Consider the following 14,561-nt stretch of genomic DNA (forward strand, 5'->3'; position numbering starts at 1 on the left):
GGGTTTCGGCCGGAAACATCTACTGTACTTTTTTCCATAGATGCTGCCTGGCCTACTGAGCTCCTTCAGCATTTTGTGTGTGTTGCTCAGATTTCCAGCAACACTTGGAAGCTGGTATGGCTTTCATGACACCATTGGTCCAGTGCATGAGTTAAATACAACTTCAAGATGAGCAACTTATGTGCCCATTTGGACTAGAATAATTATGTTGGACCCTTTTGTGTTTTTTTTAAGTGACTGTTTGGTTAACATTCATAATACTTTCTTTATAATTGTATGCAGTGTATGAACTGTTATTTTGTGCCAATGGGTGGTTACATGGGGATAGTAAATAGATTAGGGTTCAGGTGGGTGAGACATCCCAAACTCATGGGTTTGGTGGGACCCAAGTCATTTCAACCTGAGACATATGGAGTCCAACAAAGGTGGTTTGCTCACTGCTGAGTCCAGTGGCTGTCAGCGAGGGGCTAACAAGCTGCTTCTCACTGTAGGGGACTATCATCCACGGATTGAATTTGTTGAATACTGTGTAATTACCTTAAGAATTGATTAAATGGATTTGTGTGAAAGCAAAGTGATTAAGATATGTGGTTATGGACACTGCAGGGATTAAGCACTTGTGCGATTCAAAGAGATTACCCGTGGCCCAGATGAATTGTTGATTAGGGCTTTAAGCGCTGTTAAAGTATTAGGGAAAGTTGTGATTATGGAAAAACAGTTTGACCAAATGGCGGACAAAGATGTTGACTTAGTTCAGACTAGTAATAATGTGATGGGAGTGGAGCTGCCAGGTACCACTGGGGAAAGTGAAAAGTCTAATAAATCCTTCAGCAGTTGATTTAAATTCTGAGCTTGTTTTGATTATTACATCACTGGTTGATAAATGCCAACGTATATCTGCAGAGAGCTGAGGTTATTTTCAGGCTGGGATTGTTCTCTGGGGTCAATCCCACACAGTGGGCAAGTAGAATATGAGGCTTAAGCTGAGCAGCCATCTCAGTTACTGAATGAATAGCAATGCTCAGATAATATAAAAAAAACTGAGAGTGATAAAGAACTTAAAGGGCCCAGCAGCTGATATAGTGAGGTTCCTCAAGACAGAAAATCCATTAGCCACATCAGCTAATTACCTGCAAGCTTTGGAAGATGCTTTAGGCATTGTGGAAAGTGCAAGCAATCTTAGGATGAAGTTTAGGCGCACATTTTGGGAGGAAGGAGAGAAGTTTTCTGCTTATATTTTCAGGTTGGAGAAACTGCTGCACTGTTTGTTCCACAAATGGAGCATTCAACTGTATAAAAGAAATTGCTTGAAGATGGAGTAAGTTGTGAAGGGCATAATTGCTGTACGTATTCAAATGACCCGCAAGATGTGCCCGCCTACATCTATTACCGAGTTACACAGAGAAGTTAGAGAGGAGGAAGACGCGATGGAGGAGCAGGAGGCCTTCATCAGCAGGGCAAAGTCCTCGGTAGTAGCCTCTGTTGCTAAACCAACCCCTGAAGCCACACAAGAGGGGGTTTTGCAGGATATTGTGAAAGATCTGAGGGCAGAGATATTTCAGATGATATCAGTCAGACATGCCACAATGTCGATAAGAAGCCGGACCCACTTGTGGGACGTACCAAGGCGAGGGCTGCCACTGAGCAGTGTCCCTTGCCCAGGGAAGTGACCAGTATTTTCTGTTACAACTGTGGAGAAGATGGACATTTCAAGTAGGAGTGTGAAGAAAAGGAAAATCTTCGGAAAGTAAATCAGTGGTTAATCAAACAGTGAAGAAGAGGTAAAACACCAGAGGGACTCAGTAAAGGAACAGGCTGACATTTCAGAGGATGCATTCTTATCAGTGTATCAAGGAAAATACTGAAGTATAAAACAGTATTCCTGAAGAACCAAGTGGGACCTAGCTCTGATGTCCATATGGATTGAGGGTGTTTATGCTAGAGCCACACTTGACACAAGTTTCTCAAGTTACTTATAGATCCTTTTACTACCAGTTATTTGACCATTTACCATTGATGCCCTTGCCAGTCAAGGGCTTGGTGCTGATGAGTACTCATATGATGGTTACTTGTTGAAATTGGTGCTTTCGGAAGCAGATGTTGGAGTAACTGAGACAACTGACACACCTACGTTGGTCTGCCCGGATCCAGTTGAAAAGGGTGGAGTTTCCATTCTTGTGGGAACAAATACCTCCGCTGTGAGGAGGCTCGTGGGAGCATGCAAGAAGAGAAATGGACAGAACTTTGAAAACCTTGTCCATTAACCCTGTGTTCAGAGCTGCTTTTGAAAAGGTTCCTCCTAAGCAGGATGATGAGCAGAAACGAGGAACTGTGGTCCTCCCAGTCTAAACCTGCCATGTTACATCCTGGAGGAGTAACTAGTGACAGGAACCCCTAAATTTGCCGGACTGCCTCAGGAATGGATAAAGAGATTAACCGAGAAGATGTTGGGACACAAAAATGCCTTTTCTACTGGTGAGTCTGATGTTGATTATTCCAAAGACTACTTGCACACTATTAAAGCAACTTAGAACACCCTTTTCCAAGAGAGGCCTCACCGATTAGCACCAGCGGAGGTGAAGGTGTTTGGCAGAACCTGCTTAAACTGAAGGATGCTAAGTTCAGTCATGGAGCAGGGGAACCTGAGCCACTGGAAGACTCAAGTGATGGACAGTAGGAGGCACTTTCTAGTAGACAGGAAGGTCACAAGAGGTGGTTGAAGTTGGAAGAGCCAAAGATGGGATAAGGAGGTCTCAAAGAGTCAGGAAATTCCCATATAGGCTGGCCTATGATGAAACGGGGGTGGGGGGGGGGTTGGAAACAGAGGTTTGTACCCTGTAGTGAGGTACAGTCGGCCCTCCTTATCCGCGGGGGGATTGGTTCCGGGACCCCTTGTGGCAACCAAAAAAAGTGGATGCTCAAGTTGGCTGACTTTAGGACCCAGCGGAGCTCCAGACTTTATTTAACCTGTCTCAATGCGGTGGACTTTAAGACCCGGCGGAGCTCCGGACCTCATTTAACCTGTCTCAGCACAGTGGACTTTAGGACCAGGTGGAGCTCTGGACCTTATTTAACCTGTCTCAGTGTGGTTGGACTTTAGGACCTGGCAGAGCTTGGGACCCGCCACCCGTAGTGTTTCAGTTCCGTTGACGGAAAACAATCACGATTGAAAATAAAGTGGAAATAATAAAGCAATCAGAAAGAGGTGGAATGCCATCAGTCATTGGAAAAGTGTTAGGCTACAGTCAGTCAACAATTGGAACAATTTTAAAGGATAAAGTGAGAATAATGGAGCATGTGAAGGCCCTGCCCCGATGAAAGCTCCAACTATTACTAAGCAACGCAGTGGTTTAATTATTGAAATACATAAATTTCTTAAGTGTTTTATATGCATAGAAAGGTAAAATATATACTATATACTAAGACAATCGTTTGACTAACTGGCGCTAAATAATACCAGATATACCTGTTCCGACTTGGAGAACTTCCTTTTTTTTTTCAGTTCCCGATCCGCAGTAACCTATGCACATCCTCCTGTATACTTTAAATCATCTCTAGATTACTTGTAATACCTAATACAATGTAAATGCTATGTAAATAGTTGTTATACTATATTGTTTAGGGAATAATGACAAGAAAAAAAAAGTCTGTACATGCTAAAACAACAAGATGGATTTCCAGTGACACTCGGAAGGTGTGTGTTTCATGCAGACTGTGGGTCCAGTGCGTGAGTGAGTTAAAGACAACTTCAAGATGAGCTTCAACTTACATCTTGCCGAAGGGTTTTGGCCCAAAACATTAACTGTACTTTTTTTCCCCACAGATGCTGCCTGGTCTGCTGAGCTCCAGCATTGTGTGTGTGTTGCTCCAACTTATGTGCACATTTGGACTGGGTTAATTATGATGCACCCTTTATTTTTCCTTCTTTCTTTTTTTAATAACTGTTTGGTTAAGTTAACATTCATATGTATACTTTCCTTTTAATTGGATGCGGTGTATGGTCTGTTATTTCTTGCCGATGGGGTCAGTAAATTACACAGATTGGGGTTCGGGTGAGTGAGACATGCCAACCTCACATGTCTGTAGATGTATGGAGTCTAAGAAAGATGTTTTTCTCACTGCTGAGGCTAGTGGCTGTTAGCAAGGGGCTAATGAGCCGTGTCTCTGGAGACACCTGGTGAAAAGGGGTTTCAAATGTTGTTATTTTTTTGTGAAAATGAAATAACTTGCATGTACATAGAATGCTCCATAGTATCCATTGTGCATAGCTAGCAATTTGAGAAATCTAAGAGGGACGTCCCTTTAAAATAAAGAAAAGGAGGAATTTCTTTGGTCAGAGGGTGGTGAATTGGTGCAATTCATTGCTACAGACAGTTATGGAGGCCAACTCCTTGGGTATATTTAAAGCAGAAGTTGACAGGTTCTTGATTAGTAAGGGTGTCAAAGGTTACATGGAGAAGGCAGGAGAATGGGGCTGAGAATGAAAGTAAATCAACCATGTTGAATGGTGGAATAGACTCAATGGACGGAATGGCTTAAATCTCCTCCTACGTCTTATGGTCTTCGGGGCTGAAAAGTAAGTTTTGGCTGTTAAATCCATGCTTTTTCTTTAAACAGCAGCACAGTATCAATTACATCCTTGTGAGAAGCTGAACATATTCTCATTAGTATTCTCTTCGTAGTATAGCAAATATGAGCCTGGTTTACACACAATTCATAAACAATAGCCACCGAAGTAAGACTTACAATTAAACTATAACTGGTTCATGTGTTCTTAGAGTAATTCATGGAAGGTTTTACAGTCAAATTATTGCTTACCATAACTCCTTGATTTCATTTTTATCAGAGAGCAGGAGAGCACCGATGGCACTAATCATTTTCTCATCCATAACACTGCCTCTTAACCTGGTGGACAAAGGACAGGTCACATAGAATAAATAACCTTTAGAAAAGAGCAGCAAAGAAAAGTGCACGGGCACCAATTTTTCCCTTTCTTATTACATTGCTTATGAATAGTTTGAGTTCTGGACCAATGGGCTGATGCTCAAGCAGACTTACATTTAACTTGCTCTGTCCTATTTTTCAAATATGGGCTGTGCAAAACTGGTGCAAGTTGATATATCCCAGTTCAGTGTGCTATTCAGTGACTTAGAGTTTGAAAGGACAATGTCCATTCCCTGTGTTCTACCCAGCAGCAAAGTACACACAATAGCAGCTGTATTATCACGATCCAAAATGTGTAAGGACAATAGCTGACCCATTGTGCCAATGAGCACCATAACTTGAAAGTTTTAATTCACTGAAATGTTCATATTCAGAATGCAAAAGTGTCTGATCTATAGTATGAACAATGCCGTGGAATGAAAGGACAATTGACAGGTTAAGGAAATGTGTTGCAATACCACCTGATGTCTGAGCAAGTTCAATGTAAGTATTTAGAATGAAGCAAATGTCAAAGTAAATCACAAGACTAATAATACTGTAAAATTCAACTGGCAAGTTGAAGTACTTTTTAAAATTGATCAGATAACTATGAAATTCTTTTTTAAACATTTAATTGGGCAATAGCTTTACATACTCAGCATCCTTGTTCTAAGAAGCTAAATATAAATTGTTTGTGCATGTTCTCTTTTCCAAGCTTGAACTTAACCTTACATTTAAAATCATTGTGTTACAAAAATTAATAAAATAATTCTTTGTTTTCTTCTGGTCTAAATATACTCACATTATTTTTTCAAAATATTTAACAACTGGTGATAGTCTTCTCAAGCCACCTGGTGATGTTCTATATTTAGATAAATCAAATTCTTCCTTGTCAATATCAGTTGTCTTTAGAACGAAGGCCAATGCTGAATAATCAGCAAGGGACAGTTTTTTGGAGCTCAGCACTCCGTGCTGGATGGACGTAATGATCTCTTTCATGACTGACTTGTCATTCAGCTCATTCAGGCAGTGAAATAAGTTGATGCACCTTTCTGGATGGATGTCCTGATGCAGCAGAACCTTTATGTAGTTACTGGTTTTCTGTAAATCATCTTCCCATTCTTGCATGTGCGTGAGAAGACCTTGTAGGCACTTCTGAATCTTTTTCTTTCCTAACCCACAAAGAAATTGTAGAAAGAAATCCAAGTGGCCAGTCTGACTTTGAGCTACCTCATTGCAGGCACTTTTACAAACTTGAAATAAGGTGGGCTTTGTAAAGATTTTCCAAAACCAGTCCAGTATGCCGTATGACATTAAGTTGCACTTCTCATTGTGATAGGACACAAAAATATAGAGAGCAGCAAAGTATTCTTGGACTGTAGCATGAACAAAAGAATAGGCACGTTTATGGGAGAGAACAGTATACTCAATATAATATTCTTTACAGAATACACCAAAGATAGATGAAGTATCAACATTGAAGGATTTTAAATCTTCCTCATAAAACACAAATGTTTGAGACTTTAGGTTCTGAAATGCGAGTTTTCCCAGGTTTAGGAGTGCCACCCGATCTGACTGCAACAACTGTAATGTTTTCTCAGTCTTTTCCTTTCCATGACCACGATGCTGGTGGTGGTATGTAACCATGACAACTAAAAAGTTGGTATAAATCTCAGTTATTGTGTCCATTTTAAATTCTTCAGCACAATATGACTTGAAAATATGTTCCAGAACGGTGGCCAAGATCCAGCAGAAAGCAGGCACGTAGCACATCACCCAAAGATTAGTTTTCTTCTTTATCAGAGATATAATTTTCTTCGTCAGATGCTCGTCCTGACATTTTCTCATGAAATATTCTTCCTTTTCTTTATCTTGGAATCCCTGTATTTCTGTCACTCTATGAATGCAAGAGGATGGGATTTGATTCATTGCTGATGGACGTGTTGTTATCCAAATGGATGCTAAAGGAAGGAGGTTGCCTTTAATGAGATTTATCAAAAGTGACTGAAGAGGCAAAAGCTTTGTTACATCAGAACATACTGGGGTTTTTTCAAACTCCAAGGGAAAACGACGTTCATCCAACCCATCAAAAATAAACAGGCAGCGGGCAGAATTCTCCAGATATGTCTCACTCAGTTGCTTCATGTGTGGGTAATGTTGTTGCACTAACTGCAAAAGACTCAACCTTTCCTCAGACATCAGATTGAGTTCACAAAATTGAAAGGCAAACACAAAGTCATACTCCTGGTGTGCTTTCATCATTGCCCAATCAAGGAGGAATTTCTTTACATAAATTGTCTTCCCAATGCCTGCAATCCCTTTGGTAATGGCCACTCTCAGTTGCCGTTGCCCTTCAATGGGTCTGAAAATGTCCTTGCATTTCATTGAGTTTAAGTATGGCTTGCCAGATGTAGATGAAGATGATTCAATTTCTATCACCTCATGCTCTTTATAAAGCTTGTTAAATTCATCATCAGTTATCCAAAGCTCCGTAAATATCTGGTGGAGGTAAATGTGCTCTCTTGCAATGGATGTATAATCTGTGATGATTTCAAGTTTTTCAAAGAACTTTTTATGCTGAATTTTTAGTTGTTCATGTAGTTCTTCTATAAATAAAAGAATGAAGATTTTACATTCTGCTTGTATTCCTGGTAGACAATATTTCTGCTGATCTTAAAATTAGAACTCTACACTATAAAATTGCCTTGATACACGGTAAGATATGCAGTTTAAAATACCCGGAATACTACCCACAACAGAAATTTCCTCTAAAGCATAATATTCTTAATCTTCGCAGCCATAAATTAGAAATCAGTGTGATATTTCCACTTGCTTTGCACCCATATTGTGTCATCGGATATTTAGAATTTTAAAATCACTGAAGTGTCAATCATTTTGTATTATAAAGTAACATACAATATCATTGAATTGCAATCTATATGTTAGGTTGCTAAGAAAGGTATCATTACTAGTATACCAGTTGTGGGTAGTTATTGGAAGGTATCCTAAGGGACTTGGGTGGCAGGGCAAAAATACATCTCTACCAAACACATTGTAAGGCACTCCATCCATCTGCTAGCCTGCATTGTCACCCTTGGGCAAAGTGTAGTAACTGCTTAACGCCCCCCCCCCCCCCCCCAGTTAGGGACATGTGAAGCTATGGGAGCAGGTAGTGGATGGTTCTCATGAGCAGCTGGTGCATAATCACGTCCTAGTTATGCGACCACTGACGCCAGGCAGATAATCTCTAAACAGTATTGATAATGGCTGGGGTCATCCATCTTGTAGACACTGCCCAGAAGGCATTAGCAAACCACTTCTGCAAAAACATTTGCAAAATCAGTCATTGTTATAAGACCATGATCATCTATGGCATGACACGGTGCAAAGCAACGATGATGATTCTAACAAACTGGATATGTAAGTATTTGGATAGACAGGGTCTGATTCCAGATAGTAAACATGGGGTTGTGCATGGTAGGTTATACTAAACCAATCTTAGAGATTTTTGAGGAGGTTACAGGAAAGTTCATGGAGAAAAAGGCAGTGGCATTGTCTACATGGGCTTTGACTGAGTCCCACATGGAAGGCTTGTCCAGAAGGGTCAGTCACTCGGCATTCAGGATGAAGTAGTAAATTACATTCAACATTACCTTAGGGGGAAAATCCACAGGGTGGTAGTAGATGGTTGAATCTCTGGCTGAAGGCATATGATTAGTGCTGTGCTACAGGGATCAGCACTGAGTCCATTGTCATTTGTCATTTATATTAATGATTTGAATGTTAATGTGGCTGTGAGGAAGGCTTTCAAAGCTTGCAGCAGGATCTGGACCAGCTGAAAATATGAGCTGAAAAATGACAGATGGAATTTAACGCAGACAAGTGTGACGAGTTCCACTTTGGGTGGACAAACTAATATAGGATTTACGCAGTGAATGGCAGAGCACTGAGGACTGCAGTAGAACAGAAGGACCTGGGAATACAGTTCCATAATTCCTTGAATGTGTTGTCACAGGTAGATACAGTCATATAGAGAGTTTCTGGCACATTTACCTTCATAACTAAGAGAATTTAGTGCAGGAGTTTGGATAATATGTTGAAATTATATGTCATTTATGATTAACAGATGCTGTTATTTTCTCCATTTTGTAAACGTCCATTGTAATTTCCATCCATGCATTTAAAGTTGGGCTCTCCTGTGATAACCATTTCCTAGTAAGAGTCTTTTTACCAGCCACCAAGAGTATATTCATTAAATATTTATCTCTTTTCAACCATTCTTGAGGTATATATCCAAAATATATGGTCTTACTCTCTAAGGGTATTTCATATTTAAAGATGTCTTATAGGGCTTTGTGTATCCCCCTCCAATAGTTATGGAACAATTTGATTCATACTGGGAAAAATGGTTTAACTACATAACACCTCATAGGCCTGATTTTATTCTCACAAATCAATGAATCTGATGTAAAAAAAAGATCACTCCCTACTTGTACATAGTTCTTTCCTTTTGCTTGTTTTTTCTTTCCACTCTCTTCTATAAGTGTATACCACAGATAAATACTATGAGGAGATTTGTGATATATATGATTATGTGATATATATATATACAATGTCTGAAATACATCTTATGGAAATGTTTGTTTGATGATGAACTTCAATAAAAAATAAATTACAAAAGAAAAGAAATTATATGTCGTTGGTAAGGCCAAATTCGAGTATTTTGTGCAGTTCTTGTCACCTACCTACAGGAAAGATATTAATAAGATTGAAAGTATGTGGAGATAATTTAGAAGGACATTGCCATGACTGGAGGACTTGAGTTGTAGAGAAAGACTGAATATGTTAGGACTTTATTTCCTGGAACATAGGAAATTGAGGGGAGATTTGAAATAGGTATACAAAATTACCTATATTTTGTAGACAAAATTATAAGGGGTAGACTAAAGGTATACGCAAGCAGGCTTTTTCACTTAAATTGGGTGAGACTCAACTCAGAGCTCATAGGTTAAGGGTGAAAGCTGAAATATTTAAGGGGAATATGAGGGAAACTTCTTCACTCAGAGGGTTGTGTGAGTGTGGAACAAGCTGCCAGAAGAAGCGATGGCACAAGTTTGATTGCTACATTTAAGAGAAGTTTGGATAAGTACATGGATTGGAGGTGTATGGAAGGCAGTGGTCCAAGTGCAGGTCAATGGGACTAGGCAGAATAACAGTTTGGTACAATCTAGATGGGCCAAATGGCCTGATCCTGTGTTATACTGCTCTATAACACTATAATCCAGAGTTTAAAGAACAATGTCCTACTCAATCCCTTCTTTCAATGTGCTATTTTTCCAAATGTAAAAGAGTGGTACTTAGCCACAGATTCCATTCAGACCCAGTGCGTAAATGAGCATCTTATTAATAAATGTTAGGTCATTCGATGTTTGTCTTAGTAATGCAGAGGCTTATCCGTTTCTGACAACAGTATGAAAAACCCAAACAAATATACCAAGATTCAGGAGCTTCAGAAAACATGACTACTTGATTCAGATGGTTCCTTCAGACTGTTTTTGAAAGCTTTGGAAGCTTTTAGAATATTGCAACTTAGAGAGCAGGCAATCACTTGATGTTATAACTGCCCTGAAGTACCTTTTACAACTTTCAGATAATCTTTGACAAAGCAAAAGTGCTGCAGATGCTGGAAATAAAAACAAAATATGCTAGAAATACCTAGCTGGCCAGTCAGCAAATGTGGAGACAGAAAAAAAAGTTAACTTTTTGGACTGTATCATCAAGGAAAAATAGATTAAAAATAATGAGTTCAGTATGTTGATAGTTGAAGCATGTCAGTATTAATAGAAGCATGTCAGTATTAATACGGAGAAAGCATTAGATGTATTGGAATGAATAACAGTGGATAAATCTCCATGGCTACAAGTGATCTATCATAGGATGCTATAGGAAACACTGCAGGAGATTGTTAGGACCCTGATGCAGATTGTTGATTTTTCACCAGAAATAGTGATGTACCAGAAGATGGAAGAATAGCTAATGTCCTTTTATTTTAAAAGTGCAGCAATAGTTGGGTATCTGCAGGCCAATGAGCCCTACGTCGGTGGAGCTTAATTATTCTAGAAAATGTTAGAATTTTAGGATATATGTACTTTTGGAAAGGCAAGATCAGACCAAAGTTAGTTAGCATAGTGATGGAAAAATATTTTTTGTATATGGTGTTGTGGATGGCGAGAAAGTTACCTAAGGTCACAACTAGATGGAATGTTGGGTGGAACAATGGCAGATGGAAATTAGTCCTAATAAGTACAAGATGCATTTTGGTAACTCAAATAGGGATTGAACATGCACGGTAAATGCCAGGAATTTATGGCATGCTGTTGAATAGGAAGATATTGGGGTTCAAGTCCACAGTTCCCTGAAAATGATACACATGTGGATAGAGTAGTGACAAATGCAATTGACATGCTTGCCTTCATAGGTCAAGGCACATGTTATTGTGCTTAGTTCTGGTTGCCACTCTGTAGGAAGTCTGTGATTGTGATGGAGAGAGTGCAGAGTCGCCAGGATTTGAGGACATTAGTTAAGGGAAGAAATTGGATAGGCTGGACTTGTTTCTCTCATTGTGAAAGAGGCTTAGGGGATGAGAAGCATGAAATAGAATAGATGTGGAGAATTGTTTTCCTGTGATCACACTATCAAAAACAGGAGGGCATTGATTTAAGTTGAGAGGGTGGTGCTTTAAAGGGAATCTGAGGAGGAAGTCGTTTTTAAACTGATATCTAGAACATGCTACCAGAGAGGGTGGTGGCACAGATACAATCACTATGCTTGAGAGATGCTTAGACTGGCATTTGAGTAGGTAAGGGTTAGATGATATAGTAAATGGCACTAGTGTAGATAGGAAAACTAATTTGCTCGGGGAGTTTGTCTGAAGGGCTTGTTTCTATGCTGCACAAATCTGTGACTCTATGTTTTTGTGAGATTTCATGTTCCACGTAATCAGATAAGCACACCAACACCTCTAGTTTTTGAGGAGGATGAAGAGAATTGGACTATGCACATCAATACTCACGTCATTCTACAGATGCACAGCAGAGAGCATCCTAACAAGCTGGATCACTGCCTGGTACAGACACTGTACTGCGATGGACAGGAAGGCTCTACAACAGGTAGTCAAAACTGACCAATGCATCACTGGCACCAGTCTACCCACCATCAAGGACATATATACAGAAAGATGCCAGAAAAGGGCCAGTAACATCATGAAGGATCATACACACCCTCAGGGAGGAGGCTACATAGCATCTGCACCAGGACCACCAGACTCAAAAACACTTAATTTCCCCATAAATTGTCTATGTATATACACTATCTCATGTATTTATATTTATTGTGTTTTTTATTATTGTGTTCTTTCTCTTATTTTTTTAAGCTGTATCAGACCTTGAGTAATAACTATTTCATTCTCTTTTACACTTGAGTACTGGAAATGACATTAAGCTATCTTGAATTATTAAACAATCTTAAATCACTGAATGTTGCCCAGCTTTTGTTGCATGTGGGCATGAATTGTTTCATTTGTTGAGAAGTTGCAAATGTGAGATCTTTTTCCTTTCTGAACCAAAGCTAAGAGTACTTGACTACATCTCAATAAATTCCCCCCTTCCCAACTTCTTCTCCCATGCCTTCCCCTTCTTCACAGAGCATTGAAAGTATTCCGCTAATGCTCACTTTTCATTCCACACCCTTCATATTCAATTAATCATCATCAGTTTCTGGTACCATAAGATATAAGATACAGGAGCAGAATTAGGCCATTTGGCCCATTGAATCTGCTCCACCTGATCCATTTCCCTCTTATAACCAATCTCCTGCCTTTTCCCCTTATCCCTTCATGCCCTGACTAATCCAAGATCTATTAAAATCTGCCTTAAATATACCCAATGATTGCAGCAACAAATTCCAGATACACAACACTCTGGCAAAAGAAATTCCTCCTCATCTCCATTCTAAATGGATGTCCCTCTATCCTGAGGCCGTGACCTCTGGTCGTAGACTCCCCCACCAAAGGAAACATCCTTTCCAAATCTACTCTATCTTCAAAGAGATTCCATTATGTCTTCACTTTCAGCATTTCAGAACACCTTGGTCTGCTTTTCCGATTCTATCAGCCACTCTCCTTCTTACCACGGTTTCTCATGTAATCTCATGAGATGCAAAACCTGTCCTTTCTTGTCTTTGTTTCCCACCATTTAAAGATCCAGTTGAATCAACAATTCACTTACACTTTTTCGAAGTCTACTGTATTCACACACTCAATACTGTATTCACTGTATTAGTGTTCACAATATGATTTCCCTACACTGGAAAAAAAAATGGGTGATTGCTTTGATGGAACACTTGCATTCAGTCTGCAAAGGGGACATGGAGCTTCCTTCAGCTCACCCCTTTAATTCTCCATCCACTTGCACTCTGACCTATCTGTGGCTTCCCACTTTGTTAAATAAAGCACTCAAGGTAAGCTTGAAGACAAGCTCCTCATCTTTCATTTAGGCATTCTTTCAGATGCAATACTGAGCTTGATACCTTCAAGAAACTCACCATCTCTGTCTGTATCAGAACTGGCCATTTTCCACATCTCTATTAGCACAGCCTGACCTCTTATGCATGTCTTAGAGCTCTGTAATTTGCAATTTTTAGCCTTTTTTTTGTGCTCACTCTCATTTCAGAGCTTTCAAGTGCTTTTGTTCATATTGTCTCTCTCCAACTACCCCTATTAATGAATTATAGATATTCTCCATGACCTATAAATTCCTTCTTCAATGTTTCTACAGTTTACATCCAATATGCCTTTACTCTTCAGAGTTCTGACAAAGAGCCTTTTATCTAGAATATTAACTTACTTTCTATTTCCACAGATGCTGCATGATCTAGTGCGTGGCTTTTGCTTTGCATTTTCTCCTTTAATTTTAGGGTCCAATCTAAAGAGCAGTACAAGAAAATAATATCTAGGTCACTTTCTAGATAATGTTTCAGATAAATGTATGGTTTAAAGACCAGTCTGAGAGAAATATGATTCATTCATGGGACATTGACAGAAGAACTAGATAGGGAAGGAGTTGTGTTTGAATGAGTTTCAGGTGAATCAGACTAGAATAAAGTTCAGGCAAATCAAATAACTAGACTTGCAGATAAGGATATAAACAAAATGGATAGGAGAGGTGCAATGTGGTGAGAAAATATTTAGTACACAAGAAGGGGAAAAACAACTGTGCAGGGTTCAATAACCAGAGCATTATCAGAAAAGGACAGAACATTATCAGGGAAAGGTGGGTAAAATACAAAGATGAAGGCATATTTTTAAGAGGACATGCAATGCTTTTAACAAGATATTCAAATTAATGGCACAATTAGAAATTAGCTAATTATTGCAAATGATCATAGTCAGAAAGAAAATATACTAGGAAGGCATAAGGTGACTAAGTTCTGATATGAAAGAATGGAATGAAGGTAATAGAGACTAAAGGTTTTCATTCAGGAAGCAGAATAAACTTGGGTGGAGTTTAGAAATATTACATGGCAGTAACAGATGGGATTTGAAAAAAAAGGGCTATGAACAGTTGTGGTAATACTGGTCA

General features: G+C 39.3%; 1 protein-coding gene across 2 annotated transcripts in view; it reads right to left on the bottom strand.

The window, feature by feature from the left end:
- LOC140725365 (NACHT, LRR and PYD domains-containing protein 3-like) overlaps positions 1–14,561 on the bottom strand; it is a 51,751-nt gene that overhangs the window by 23,000 nt on the left and 14,190 nt on the right. For both annotated transcript variants that reach the window (XM_073040763.1, XM_073040764.1), the window contains exons 4-5: positions 5,726–7,529; positions 4,819–4,905 (exon numbers count right to left, since the gene is read on the bottom strand). In XM_073040763.1, the coding sequence (XP_072896864.1) occupies positions 4,819–4,905; positions 5,726–7,529 (1,891 nt within the window). The remainder of the gene's footprint in view (positions 1–4,818; positions 4,906–5,725; positions 7,530–14,561) is intronic.

Source organism: Hemitrygon akajei, chromosome 3 (genome assembly GCF_048418815.1).
Source record: "Hemitrygon akajei chromosome 3, sHemAka1.3, whole genome shotgun sequence".
Taxonomy (NCBI): Eukaryota; Metazoa; Chordata; class Chondrichthyes; order Myliobatiformes; family Dasyatidae; genus Hemitrygon; species Hemitrygon akajei.